Source organism: Mustela lutreola, chromosome 9 (assembly GCF_030435805.1).
Source record: "Mustela lutreola isolate mMusLut2 chromosome 9, mMusLut2.pri, whole genome shotgun sequence".
NCBI lineage: Eukaryota > Metazoa > Chordata > Mammalia > Carnivora > Mustelidae > Mustela > Mustela lutreola.
In genome coordinates, this window is record NC_081298.1 from 145,864,216 (window position 1) to 145,877,147 (window position 12,932).

The window sequence follows — 12,932 nt, forward strand, 5'->3', positions numbered from 1 at the left end:
AGGTAGTTAGTCATCTCAAATGAAATTTATACCTTTACAGGAAGAGTGAAAAGTCATTGTAATTGAAGCACTGGAGCTTTATACTATTTATAAGTTGGGAAAAAATAACTTGTCCATCTTACAACATAGATCTACAATAAAAGTGGGTTAAACACAACTTTCCCCTCTCTTGTTAATTTTCTTTCTATGATCTAACACAGCTTTCTCAAAAAGGAAACAAAACTAAATCAAATCTAGCAGAAGCTACTTTTGCCAATAGAACTTAGGGCCGTGTCACTGTCTTGTCTCTTTTCAACCCTTCACAGTAGAAGGCTGTTCTGACTAAAGAAGGGAATTAAATTATCTAAGATGAATGTATCACCTCTTCTTGCATGAAAACAGATGACGAAACTCATAGTGACTATTTTAGTGAATAGCTTCAGGTCTTTGCAGGAGTACTGCTTTTTTTGTTTTCTGACTTTTCCGTAACAGAGTTACTCAGCTTTAGATTTCAGACACCATCCAACCCCACCTCTCCACGTTACAGGAAAGAAGTGCAGAGCCCAAGCCACTTGTCAAACATAACTCGTATTTTCACGTAAGCCCGTTTACACTTATTTTGCTTTGCCTGAACCAGCACAGACCATTAATTTAGCCAGTCGGAGTGTGCTAACAGTGGATGCATAACCCGTATTTCCGGTGGCTGGAGAACTCCAAGTGGCTCTTCCTGACAACACCATAAACTGAACAGTCAGCTGAGATGACAATTCAGTGCACTTTTTTAATTTCGTTGAGAAAGTCTGTAAAAATGGTTTATACAAACTGAGTGGCTCCTGGAATCATTTCAGAACAGAGCTTTGCAAAAATGAATGAATTAAAACATGATGGTCTGATCCCTAAGTTCCAGATCTCACGCATCTTGTGAAACTAAACACCAAACAAGCACCATTTCTGTGCTTCTTGTTTACGCGCCTAAGTATCTGATGAGTTGGGCTACAGAACTGCATATACGATTGGGTGATAGAATGGAGTCATTAAAAAAAATCCATTTGTCTGTCCCATTAAAAACCACCAAAGATGGGGCACCTGGGTGGCTCAGTTGGTTAAGCATCTGCCTTCAGCTTAGGTCATGATCCTGGGGTCCTGGGATCCAGTCCACATCCGCTCCCTGCTCGGCAGGGTGTCTGCTTCTCCTGCTGACCTCTCTCCGCTCAAGCTCGCTCTCTCAAATAAATTATAAAATCTTTTTTAAAAACCACAAAGGAAAAAAGGACAGTATTAATTACTATTCTTCCTTGGTTGGTAGAATTTATGGTGCGGGGGGAGTAGTTCTAATTGGTATTTTTTAGAAAAACCTAAATTTTAAAAATTAATTCTTAAAATTAATTTGTTATTTCTAATTGAAGCATAGTTGACATATAGTACTAGTTTCAGGTGTACAACATAGTAATTTCACACGACATATACTAGAAAACGCTCACCATAAGCGTAGTGACCATCTGTCCGCACACGATTACAGTATGACCGGCTGTACTTCCCATCCCTGAGGTGTATTTATTTTATAACAGGAACTTTGTGCCTCTTAATCCTCTTCATTGATTTCACCTGATTTTGTAAAATAGTATTTAAAAGGAAAGACTCTATGTAATTAATTAATATGTGATTTAACTTTAATTAATATGTGATTAGGCTTGTTTTCTTTTTTTACTATAGAAATATATATACGTACACACACACATATGTGTGTGTGTGTGTGTGTGTGTGTGTGTGTATTTATTTATTTATTTCCCAAAGACATTTTACACCAGAATGTTCTACAACAGAAGCTTCATGTGCCCCTTCTGCTGGGTGGGAAGGAGGCTTCCTGCACCAGCCACTGCAGGTCCCCACAGACGGGAGCTTTGTCACTAGGCGGCGCTTGGGCAACAGACGGGCACCCCTCCGTCAGGGGAAAGGGAAAAAGGAAAAAAAAAATCCTACTTTATCTGAGCAAGAACTGTTTGATAAGAATCCCCTCCCCTTGTTTTTGAGTATATCTTAGCAGAAACGTTCACATTTTAGTCATATGGCCTGCCAAAAGAAGGGCTCACTGAGAAATAAAACCATTTCCTTTTAAGGAGAGTGCAGTCTACACATCCCCCAAAGGTGTGGAGGGGATTTGGATGATCACATTTTAGTATCTTCTGTCTCTATTCTGTTTACCCCAGCTTCACTTTGACAAACACCTACAGAACTAGTGAGGGGAGACAGAGACAGAGAGGGAGACAGAGATAGAGCAGAGACAGAGACTGGGCCAGAGAGACAGCAGAGACAGAGACAGAAACAGAGACAGAGACTGAGACAGGGAGCAGAGACAGAGAGACAGCAGAGACAGACAGGGACACAAAGAGACACAGACTGAGAGAGTTCCTTCCCTGGGGGTCCGCGCCCCTGCGATCCGAGAGCACCCGCTCAGGGGTCCGCAGCGCGGGCCGCCGCATCTCCGCCGCGGCCCTGGGTGCTGGTCGCGTTAAGGGTGAGGCTTTTAGTTCCTGCGCGCACCCTCCCTTCTGGCGTCCTTCTGAGAACACCTTTCCCACTCAGATCGCTGACTTGGAGGATGTCCAGCTCTTGCCCAGAAAGCGCCAATAAAATGGGAAAGCGCGCAGTTGATTGATAATACATTTTACAAGAAAAAAAAAAAAATGAAAGCAGATAAGCTGTGAAGCCTCACAAATGTGCCTGCCTGTATCCAAAGAACCAAAACTTTCGGAAAGACAGGGCCTGAGGGAGGTGTCCCAAGGTCTGCCGCGGGCGTTTCCGAGGAAGGGGAGCGAGCGACTGGTCCCCAGAGCCCGGCGTGCGGGCCACTGTCCCCTGCGGGAGGGGCTTCGGCTCCTGCGTAGGTGTTGGTTGGGGGGGTCTGGGGGGGCTGCCACGTGTCCTGCCCGGTACCTGTGTGCATCCCCAAGTCATAGGGCCTTGCTCCTGTCCCGCCCTTAACCCAGCCCCCTGCCCTGGGGGCTGCCCGGCCTCGGGGACCTGGCCTCGGGCTCCAGACCCTGGGGCGGGGCCCACCTCCTGGGGTCTTGACAGTGGCCCCCAGCCGCGCCGGAAGATCCCTCCGAAAGGACAGACGCTAATTGAGTTATTAAATGTCGAGGCAATCAGGCAGCTCCTTTTTTAATAGCCCAAGATCTACATTTAGACAAAAACAGATCCGAGTTCCTGGTAAAGGCGTTTCTTCTCATCCTGTCACAAGTGACAGGAACGGAGGGAAACAGACTGAGGGAGCGCAGGGGGAGGGGAAGACCGAGGGGAGGGAGGCGCGCGGCGGGGGAGGGGAGAGGGGAGAGCCGGGGTGGGGAGCGAGGAGATGACGGAGGAGATGGGGGAGGGGAGAGCGCGGGGCGGGGGGAGGGGGACAGTCGGGGGTAGGGAGAGGAGGGGGTGTCTGACGAAGATCCGCACCGGGGTACGGGCACTCGAGCGGCTTCTAATTAAAGCCCCGCGCGGAGCCCTCGGGGACCGGCCTGACGTCGGCGGGCGCGGGCATAAGAAGCGGCCGCGGCCGGAGCGCAGCCCAGGCAGCCGCGCGTCCAGCGCTCCGAGCGGCGGAGCCACCGCGTCTCCATCCCCGCGCGTCCTGTGCGCTCCGCACGCCGGGTCGCCGCGGGCCATGGAGTAGCGGGGCGCGCGGCGGCTCCGGGACGCGGGGACAGACGCCGGGACAGACGCCGAAGGACGCCCGCGGCGCCGGAACTCGGGGACAGGTAAGCTGGCCGCGCTCCGTCGCGCAGGTGGCCCCGCGGGCGGCGCCGGGCAGGTGTGGGCCGGGGTCTGTCCCCTCCGAGAAGGCGGGGGGGGGGCTCTAAAATCTGGCACAGCGCGCGGCTGGCGCGAGGGTCCCGGGGCGCGGGGGGCGTTTTGGGGGGACACCCGGCCGGGAGGAGGCGGCGACCACCACACAAAGGCAAACTTGAGCGCGGCCGCTCGGGCGGGGCGCGCGGCCCCCACTCCCCGGAGAGCGCAACGCCGGGGGTCGAGAGGAGAGAGGGGCCCGGGCAGGACCCTCCCCGCGTCCCCCGGCCGCCCGGGACCCGAGGGTGCGCGCCCGGCCCGCCGCGGAGTGGACGCGGCCGCGCCGCCGGGCTCGCGAGGTTGAGAAAGTTGTGGCGGTGGCGTGCGCCGCGGAGTGCGGGCGGGCGCGCGGCCCTCGGAAAGTTGGGAGGCCGGCGCGGAGGCGGGCCTGGCCGGGGGAGGCGCGCAGCGGGGCGGCGGCGCCCGAGGCCCGGCTCTCGGCTGCGCCGCGGCGGGGCCTGCGCGGGCCCCGGGGACACCGCGCCCCAGCCTCCGCCGCCGGCCCCTGGTCTGCGCGCGGGGGCGGGGGGCCGCGGGCTCCGCCGGAGGGGCCTCCCCCGCGCCCCGCCACCGCCCGCCGACTTTCTCCCCGGTCTCCCCCGCACGCAGCCCCTCCAGCGAGCCGAGCTCCCTCCGGCCGAGCGAGCGCACGATGCGCGGGCCCGGGCGCCCCCTCCTCCTGGGGCTGCTGCTGGTGCTGGGGGCGGCGGGGCCCGGGGTCGCCGAGCCCCGGGAGGCGGCCGACGGACAGACCGTGCTGCGGCTCATCGTGGAGATCCTCCAGGAGCTCAAGAAGTACCACTCGGGCGAGTCCAAGAGGCTGCAACTCCCGGGCCCGCACGACTACGCTCTGGGCCGCAGGGAGGTCCCGGACTACCCGGTTTATCCCGAGGAGCAGCGAGTGGGTGAGTGTCCTGGCGACGGGCTCGCGGACGGAGGGACCTGCGGGCGAGTGTGCGCTGGAGAGGGAACCCCCGCGCGTCTGCGTACCTGTCAGGTCTCAGCAGAACCTGAACTCGCGTTTGCTTGGAAACAGAACCGACTTTGAGAAAGCAGATGTGTTTTAATAAGATAAAACCGTTTCGAGTGCTTGGAAAAAACTAGGCTTTTTTTTTTTTTTTTTTTTTTTGAAAAAACTAGGTGGTGGGTACAGGCTGATGCCTGGCGTGTAACTGTCCCTACCTCACTTGCAAGACACGTGAGCTGTTACCTAGGTCGGGAGCTTTGGCACAGAACTGTCATCTGGTATTTAGGAAATGGAAATATTTTCAGCAAAGCACTTTCAGCCCAGACAGAAATGTTTCGGAGCCACCCCCTCCCCTCACCCTCTCTGCCAATGGCAGAGCCTTCCCAGAGTGGGTGCCCCGTGGGAAATTTCCAGAGAAAGCGCGCAAGCTTTTAATGCTTTCCTGACACAACTAGGTCAAATGTGATAAGGTCAATTTCATACAGACTGACATTCGGGAGCGTCCTAGGAAATGTTGCCTCCTCAGATGAGCAGTGTTCGAGGTAGAACAAAGTGTGACCACACGCAGTCACCGCTCAAGTTACCACCCAGAACGAGTGTGTGAGAAATGCTTACAGGTGACTGCGAGGAAGAAAAACCACGCCCAGAAGCAGAAGGAATGAGAGCCTTGCTAGCTCCCAAGCAAAAACCGAGCGCTGTCTCTCTGGGCGGTCTACGGTAATCTCACAAGCCAGTTAAATGTCTCTTTCCATGCATTTACACCAGCCTTCGTAACAGGTGGTTTTGAAGGCATTTAGTCCTTTTTCTAAGTATATACCTAGAAAAAAAGTCTTATGACAATTTTGTTTGTTTGAAGCATTGGGAACTTTAAGAGCTTGTATTTGATTACCAAGCTGTTCAAAATGAAAGCACCTAAACGCGATTTATAAATCAGGAGCTAACTATCAACCACACCCATCCCCACACACCTCTTCACCCTGATCTAACTTCATGGTCACTGTCCTCATACTAGTGGCAGAGACAAGACAATATTGAAGCTTTGTGAATAGCTAATACTTTATCTGAAGAAATTGGGATCTGATTACAAGTCTTCACATTGGGTCATGTACAGCGATTGGAGTCTTCGAAGTGTTTTACACAGTGCGGTGTGACTGGTTAATGAGGTTTCTGAGAACCGTCTTCAACACGGAGAGCACATGAAAAAATGCTTGTTTCAAGCAATGCGGTAACTAGCCTCTTTCCCTCAAACAGAAATTGTTCCTCGAGACCTGAGGATGAAGGACAAGTTTCTCAAACATCTTACAGGTAAGCGTCATTCCTTCGCCTGTGCCCAGGTCCTGGCCTCCTCAAGGCCTCACACTCTGCTTCTTCTTCCACGTTCCAGGTCCTCTTTACTTCAGTCCAAAGTGCAGCAAACACTTTCACAGACTTTACCACAACACCAGAGACTGCACCATCCCTGCGTGTAAGTGACTGCTTGGGAAGACCAGCGCGGGTCCATGTGTCTCTCGTGTCCCCCGCCCCTCCTTCTAAATCTGCTCTTTGCCAATATATGTTCCCTTCTAACTATGGGGTTAAGGGGTAGGGGGACCAGCCCGTAGAGGAAGGTGGCTGCGTTCTGCTAGTGCCGAAGGGGAAATTATTCACATTCACTGGAACTGACCAACTCTTGGAGTGGGCTCAACTCTTCCATTCACATTCTCGTTTGGCTTATGAACCGGCATGATGTCTGTGTTTGTGTCTATGACAAGCAGACGTTAAGAATGAGCCGCTGCCCAGGCTCCAGCGCAGGGGAAGGCTCTGCGGTAGCTGGGGCCGCCCCGCCCGGAGGACAGGCTGCTCTTCACCAGCCCCGGGGTGCAGGGCTCCGCTCTCTGTCCAGCACCCAGCTGTAGCTTTCTGGCTGTTGATCTGTAACAAAGTGTATTTTATTCCCCCAAAGAGGGTTGCTAGTGCTCCTCACAAAACACATAATGATGACAAGTGACTTACTGGCTACAGTGACACCACCTAGAGACCTGAGCCCGTTTCTCCTGGAGGGGCTACACCTTCCGTTTCGCGAGAGACTCCCGGAGGAAGGTGAGGCAGACACCCCAGATGTCTCACCAGCTGCTTTCAGAGACTACCCTGAGTGTCCAGACCAGACTTTCCTGCCCTGCCTTCAAAAAATGAGAAGTAAAAAAAATAAGGCACTTTCTATGAAGTGGAAGTTTTCTGCTCAGGCAGGAAGGTTGCCCCAAACCATTGGTGTTGCCGTGTGGTGCTCCTTGTCTGGGCGCACCGCCTTCCGCAGGGAGCTGGGGTACTTGGCCTTCAAGCCCTCAGAGCTGCACAGGGTTCAGCCATGGCCAACAGCACGCATGTCCCACGGAGCTCGGATTAATTCCTCAGCACGGCCTCGGTCCCTCTCCTGTCTGTGCCCTGCCCTAACTCTAACCCCACTTCCTTCTGACATGGAATCATCTTCTGCTGGAGACTTCTTCACTATTTCAGGGGCCAAAAAACCTTCTCATTTTGATTGTTTAAATGTGTCTACACTTTTAAATACCATCTTACAATATAGGAGCAGAGATTCTAAATCTGAAAGTGGTCTCTGGGGGTCATTACTTCTAATCTTTTCATATATGGATGAGGAAACGGAAAACACGCTTCGGCTCCCTGTGCCCCAACACACAGACCCACACTCGACTCTGCCAACCCTCCCCCAGGACACCGTGCGTGCCCACACTCACTGCCTCCTTTTGCTCAGAGTGACTCACCCACACGCCACCCAGATCTCTGCTCACCCATTAGGAGAGGCGGCCACCAGGGCCCATCACAGCTCCCCTCAGGCCCCTCAGAAGCATGGAAGTCCGCAGGTGTGTGCACTGGGGGAGTGGATACTTACACTTTCCCATAGGGAGGTAGAGAGCCGAATGGACCCCTTCTGTGTTGCTTTAGGCTGTATGGGAGAAAACTGGAATCGTGGGAGGTCAGGACGGATGGAAGGAACCAGAGCCTTCTCACTGAAAGCATGGTTCCCAAAGGCAGCTCTTGGGAAGAGCAGAACTTTGAAGTCTCCCCGGGCTGCACCTGGACAAGATCCCGATTGTTAGAGCTGGAGATATGCCAGGTTGGGGTGGGGTGGGGGAGCTTGGTGGTCACCTTCATGGTCTCTGGATGTGCTTTACCTTGAACTCACATGACACGGCCTCCGCTGTACTCTATCGAGGAAAGCCGCATTCTAAAACATTTGGTGCAACCACGGAGAGGGGAAAAATCCCAGGAATCCAGATGACCCCGTCTCCAGCTGTCAGGCCACTCCCCCTCTGAACACAAACCATCATGTTGTGTAAATATCAGGAGCTGCGTTTTTGGAAGTAGAGGCTTGTCCGACATACTGTGCGAATTCATTGCTATCAGTTTACATTTTCATTCAGAATTTCAGCTAAGAGCATGAATTCTTCCATTTTTAAGTAGGATTCTGAGACTCTTGAGAAGTAAACGTCCGTAATTTATCAATTGCTGTAGCTTTCCACAGAACTTCAAACCGAGGAAACTCCTTTGTGGCCGTGAGGAGCGCCTCTGGGGCGGTGGAACAGGAAATTAGGTGACATATCCAGGAAAACCCAGGTGTGCTCCAGAATGAGCACATTGTTTGCTCTCCCATCCAACCTGGGTCTTTCTGCTCTGTTACTTGTTGACCCACTCTTTACATTTTTATGCAGAGGGTTTTGTGTACGATCAACCCAAGCAGGGACCCAGCCTGCAGGAGCCCTGAAAGTTAAGTCCCATGGGACAGGGGAGACGGTCTAGGGAGCAAAACCAGAGTCAACTGGATGAGCGTGAGGGGACACCGGGCAAGGAGACCCTGCACCTGCCCCTCCCCGCCCAGTGGCCAGTCCCATCACTGATCTCCTGCCAGGGCACCCGACAGGCCCTCAAGTAGCCTCAACGATTCAGTCAACAACTTAGAACCCATGATTTCAGATGACCGTCCGCAGCTCACTCCCAGGGAATTCAGAGTATTTAAAGAAATCAATGTCTTTAGCAGTTGATATAAAAATACTTCAGGGGTTGTTGATGTCACTGACAAGGGTCCACAATTTATGTTCCCTACAGACTATAAAAGATGTGCCCGGCTTCTTACACGGCTGGCTGTCAGTCCAATGTGCATGGAGGGCTAAGGTAAGCTGACCGCAGCCTTGCGGGGACACACACCATGGACCCAAATCCCGTAAGGGACATGAAAAATTCATGGGAGTTCAGAAATACTCCTTTGGCTTAAGTAGGCTTCCTTGGAGTAAGGTCGACCTGACACGCACATGGGCCGTCAGTAAAAGGCGCCCCGCCAGCCTCTGCGCGGTGCCCCCGGCGGCGGCTGCAAGTGACTCCCGGGAGCACTGGGCGGGCAGAGGGCGCTTGCTGGAAGCGCATCCTCTGCTCGACTAATTTCAGCACATGACTTCATGCATAACGAGGACACAGCTGAAATCCTGCTTGTTCACTTTTAGGCTTTCATTCACTCACACTCATAAGTGAGTACATGACTAACCACACCCGTGCAACCTTCCAGACAGATCTGGCAAATGCGTGAGTTGGAATCTATCGTTATGCCGGAAGCTCATAAGGAACAGCCAAGAATAGCTCTTCTCGCTCTGTTTCTATCAGTTACTTTCCCACAGCCTCCAGCGGTAAAATATAAAAACATATTGAGTTTAGGAACTAAATTTTCAGCCTCGGCTTCTTGAGCGCTGATGCGCACCAATGACCAGCCGCGCAGCCGGCTGGCCGCGCTGACACAAATGCGTGGACTTCAGGCACGAAACGGTCACTTCATAATCTCACACTGACGATGTGTCTGGTGTGCGCAGGGCACTGAGAGAGGCCACGTTTACCCCCACAGATAAGACCCGCTTCTGGTCCTTGGTGGCCATTCCCGGGAAACCTACAGGCTGTCCAGAAATGTGAGCAGAGGGGACGTGATACCATGCAGGCCGTGGCTACCCCGTCCGCCTCGTGTGCGTGGGCGCGGGAGTCGTGTTCTTTCCACACAGACACGCTCGCTGTGGGAAAACCTGTGCCCATAAAGGTCTGGACAGTGCCCAGGGGGCTGAGCCAAACCCCGGCCGCCGTCTGGGCACGCAGGCACAGCCAGTGCCGTTGCCAGCACCGCCTTCTCCCCGTCCAAGTCCCACCGCTAAGGACAGAAACGTGTGGTTTAGTGCAGGACCGTGAGGCTGGATCCCTGCAGGTTCACAGAAGCGTCCACGGCCTTGTCACGTGGGGGAGGTGAAAGCATGGCTTTTCACGCCAGAGCTGAGAAGTGCCGGGCACTACCTTGACCTCCACCTTCACCTCCCATCCGAGTCCTGTGTGGATTCTCTCACTGCCTACAAGGCACACAGAAAACCTCTTTCTAGAGCAAGGGCCGGATTCTCTTAAGTGTCTGAAGGTGACATGCTAGGGGAGGTGGGAATGTTCTTTTTCCTAAGCCCGCCTTCCTAGTGAGAGCACGGTTTCCAGAGATGAACCAGGCATATCCTCGGAAAAGAACGTCCATTTGCTTACAGGAGGGAAGACCAATGTTCTGCGGTCCCTTCCAAAGTAACTCTTGTTAACTGTCTCCAGCCAAAGAAACACTAGATTCCCAGCTTCTCCCCCAGACACACACACTCGGGACCTCTTGCACGCACCGCTTCATTGCCTAGACCTGCAGCTCAGTTAAGTTCAAAGGCTCAGGTAAGTTAGAAATGGAATTCTGAGTAACAAGTAGCCAGTTCAGTCCACAAAATGCAGCTTAAGTCCAGTGACCCCGGAGCTCACCAGGGTTTCTAATATTAACGAACAGTGTACCAGTGGTTCGGGCGTACTGCATGGGGCGCTAGAGGAAAGGGTTCATTCTTGGTGTTTAGTTTTGCAAATGCTCGTGCAGATGGAGGCATAAGGGCCACTGAGTGGTTTCTCAGGACTGCCAGACTGTCCGTCGCTGTGGCCCGAATCAGAGGACCCGCCAACACATGTCAGGACTGCGGGCTGCTCCTCAGACTTGAGGGGGAACTGAGTAGTGACCGTTCGGTTGCCCCAGTGATGGTTTTCATTCCTTCAGCACAGCAGGGGTGTCCCAATGGTAGAACTTGGTCATTCCCACAGTAAGACAGACGACACTTTGGAACAGAGAGAAATACACATGCAGACTGTGATCGCTTGTGTTTTCAGACACATTATGTTATATCCTTTGACGCACAGGTCTTCTAGAATCGATAAGAAAGTGTGGAGTTCTATGAGACCAAATGTGTTTTTCAGCAGTGAGCAGAGCTGCAGAGGACCGAGAGCCCACGGACCATGAGAAGTGCCTTGGAGACCAACAGGGAGCAGAACCTGCTGCCTTCACGAACATGACCCCTGTGAACAAGAGATTTATTTTTGCAGACAGACTCTTCCATAGTCCCTTTAACTTGAGTTTTATAAGTTGTCGACACTGTTGGCAGATGCGTACTCAGTAGATCAGCGTCCCTGACGGTAACACCTGCCGTCCATGCTGCTGGGAGAAGCGAGGGCTCCGCATCCAATGCGTAGTGCCATATCCGACAGACAAATGCGTAGTGCCATCATCCTCCTCAGTAGGTGAAATCTCAAAGAGTATTTCTTTAGAAACATAAACAGAATCTGAAACTATATTTTCATACAGCATTTGGTATGATTTAATATTTTTGTTACTTTTACAATTAAATTCCCAGAGTATTATTTGGAACTGCATGGAAAACAAAAACAAAAACAACCCACAAAAAAACTTGTTGCGTTTTGGAGACAGTGGAGTGTAAGTCTGTGAACATATCCAGGCTAATTTCATTTGTCCTTTGTATCATAAATGTGAGATAGTATCCGGATATCTGTGCAATATGTAAATGCTGTAAAGAAAACAATAAACCAAGTGTTTGTGATAACCAAGTCTTCCAAGTGACTCTACTTCTAACAAGCTTACCAGAGGGAATTCATGACTTAACGGCCTATAACGAGATCCTAACACCGCCAGAACGTCATGGGATAGAAGAGCATCAACCCCTTCCCAATGAAAGGGGAAGGCTAGGAGTCCTCCGAAGGGACAACTAAATTGGTGTTTTTAAAAGGAGAGCTACTGTGTCATGGCGGCCATGTGGTAAGACAGAGGCCAATACGGGGGTGAATACTTAAATGAGGCTGCCTCTGTATCTTCCTGTGTGACTGCGTGATCTTAAATGAGGCTGCCTCTGTATCTTCCTGTGTGACTGCGTGATCAAGAAAAAGCTAAGAGGTAAGACTTCTAAGCAGCTGATTTTGACAGGTGATACATTTTGAACAAATATGACTGCGTTCCATTTACGACAGGTGAATTCAACACTGAGCTTCTCGGCCCACAGGACCTCTCGTCTGGACACAGCTGCATGGCGAAAGCCGACACAACTCCCAGGAGAGGTCTGAGGTCCGTATTTGAGATACAGATGCAAACCGTAAGGAAAACCGACTTTGGGGATTTGTTCATGATCCTGAAGGGACAGACTATGGGGTTATCTTGAGAAGGACTGGGGCAGAGCTAACTTGGCCGTGCTCTTAGTCCTATTTCCTAATTACTTGATCTTTTCCACTCCGTTCTTCACTTTTTAGAACACCGTCACCAATTTCTCAATCCATGTGGCCTCTCACGTTTCCCGCTCGGCTGCAGAGGTTTTCAGGTAGGCCTGTCTTTGGGAAATCCCACAGGGAGCCAGACACACGTCCTGGAAGGGTGCTGACAAAGTCATCACGATCACCCTCCAGGACTTAAAGACCCCACCCCACCCCCCACCCGGGACCCCCAGGTTCTGAGGACAGGCAGCTCCACAACACCCAGAAGCAGCCATCCGGATGGGGCAGCCCTTCCTCCAAAGTCCTACTTCTGAGTAAGGATCCACTTGGGCTCTGGAGGACGGCGGCCCACACTCCTCCCTGGACTCTGGGCCAGCGGCTGGGAATGAGGAGGCAGACGGGGAGCACGGCAAGCTTTCGTTCACCTTCCAGGAAGGCCCAGCCTGGACAGCCAGCTCCAAGGAGGAGACTGCCGCACTCCCCAGATGGTGGGGTCAGCCAAGGACATGGGCATGGCCGCACGGGCCTCAAACTTCTTTCACAAAGCAGCAGAAGCAATGGA

General features: G+C 52.5%; 1 protein-coding gene across 2 annotated transcripts; it reads left to right on the forward strand.

The window, feature by feature from the left end:
- The first annotated feature begins 3,411 nt into the window (after positions 1 to 3,411).
- ALKAL2 (ALK and LTK ligand 2) lies at positions 3,412 to 11,712 on the forward strand. Of its 2 annotated transcripts, none has more exons than XM_059132811.1 (6): positions 3,412 to 3,731; positions 4,429 to 4,724; positions 6,038 to 6,091; positions 6,171 to 6,251; positions 8,888 to 8,953; positions 11,015 to 11,712. In XM_059132811.1, the coding sequence occupies exons 2-5, from the start codon at positions 4,472 to 4,474 to the stop codon at positions 8,950 to 8,952; spliced, it is 453 nt and encodes a 150-aa protein (XP_058988794.1). In that variant the 5' UTR covers positions 3,412 to 3,731; positions 4,429 to 4,471; the 3' UTR covers position 8,953; positions 11,015 to 11,712. The 2 variants fall into 2 exon arrangements, with proteins under 2 accessions (XP_058988794.1, XP_058988795.1); XM_059132812.1 differs by having other exon boundaries at positions 11,072 to 11,712.
- The last annotated feature ends 1,220 nt before the right edge of the window (positions 11,713 to 12,932 follow it).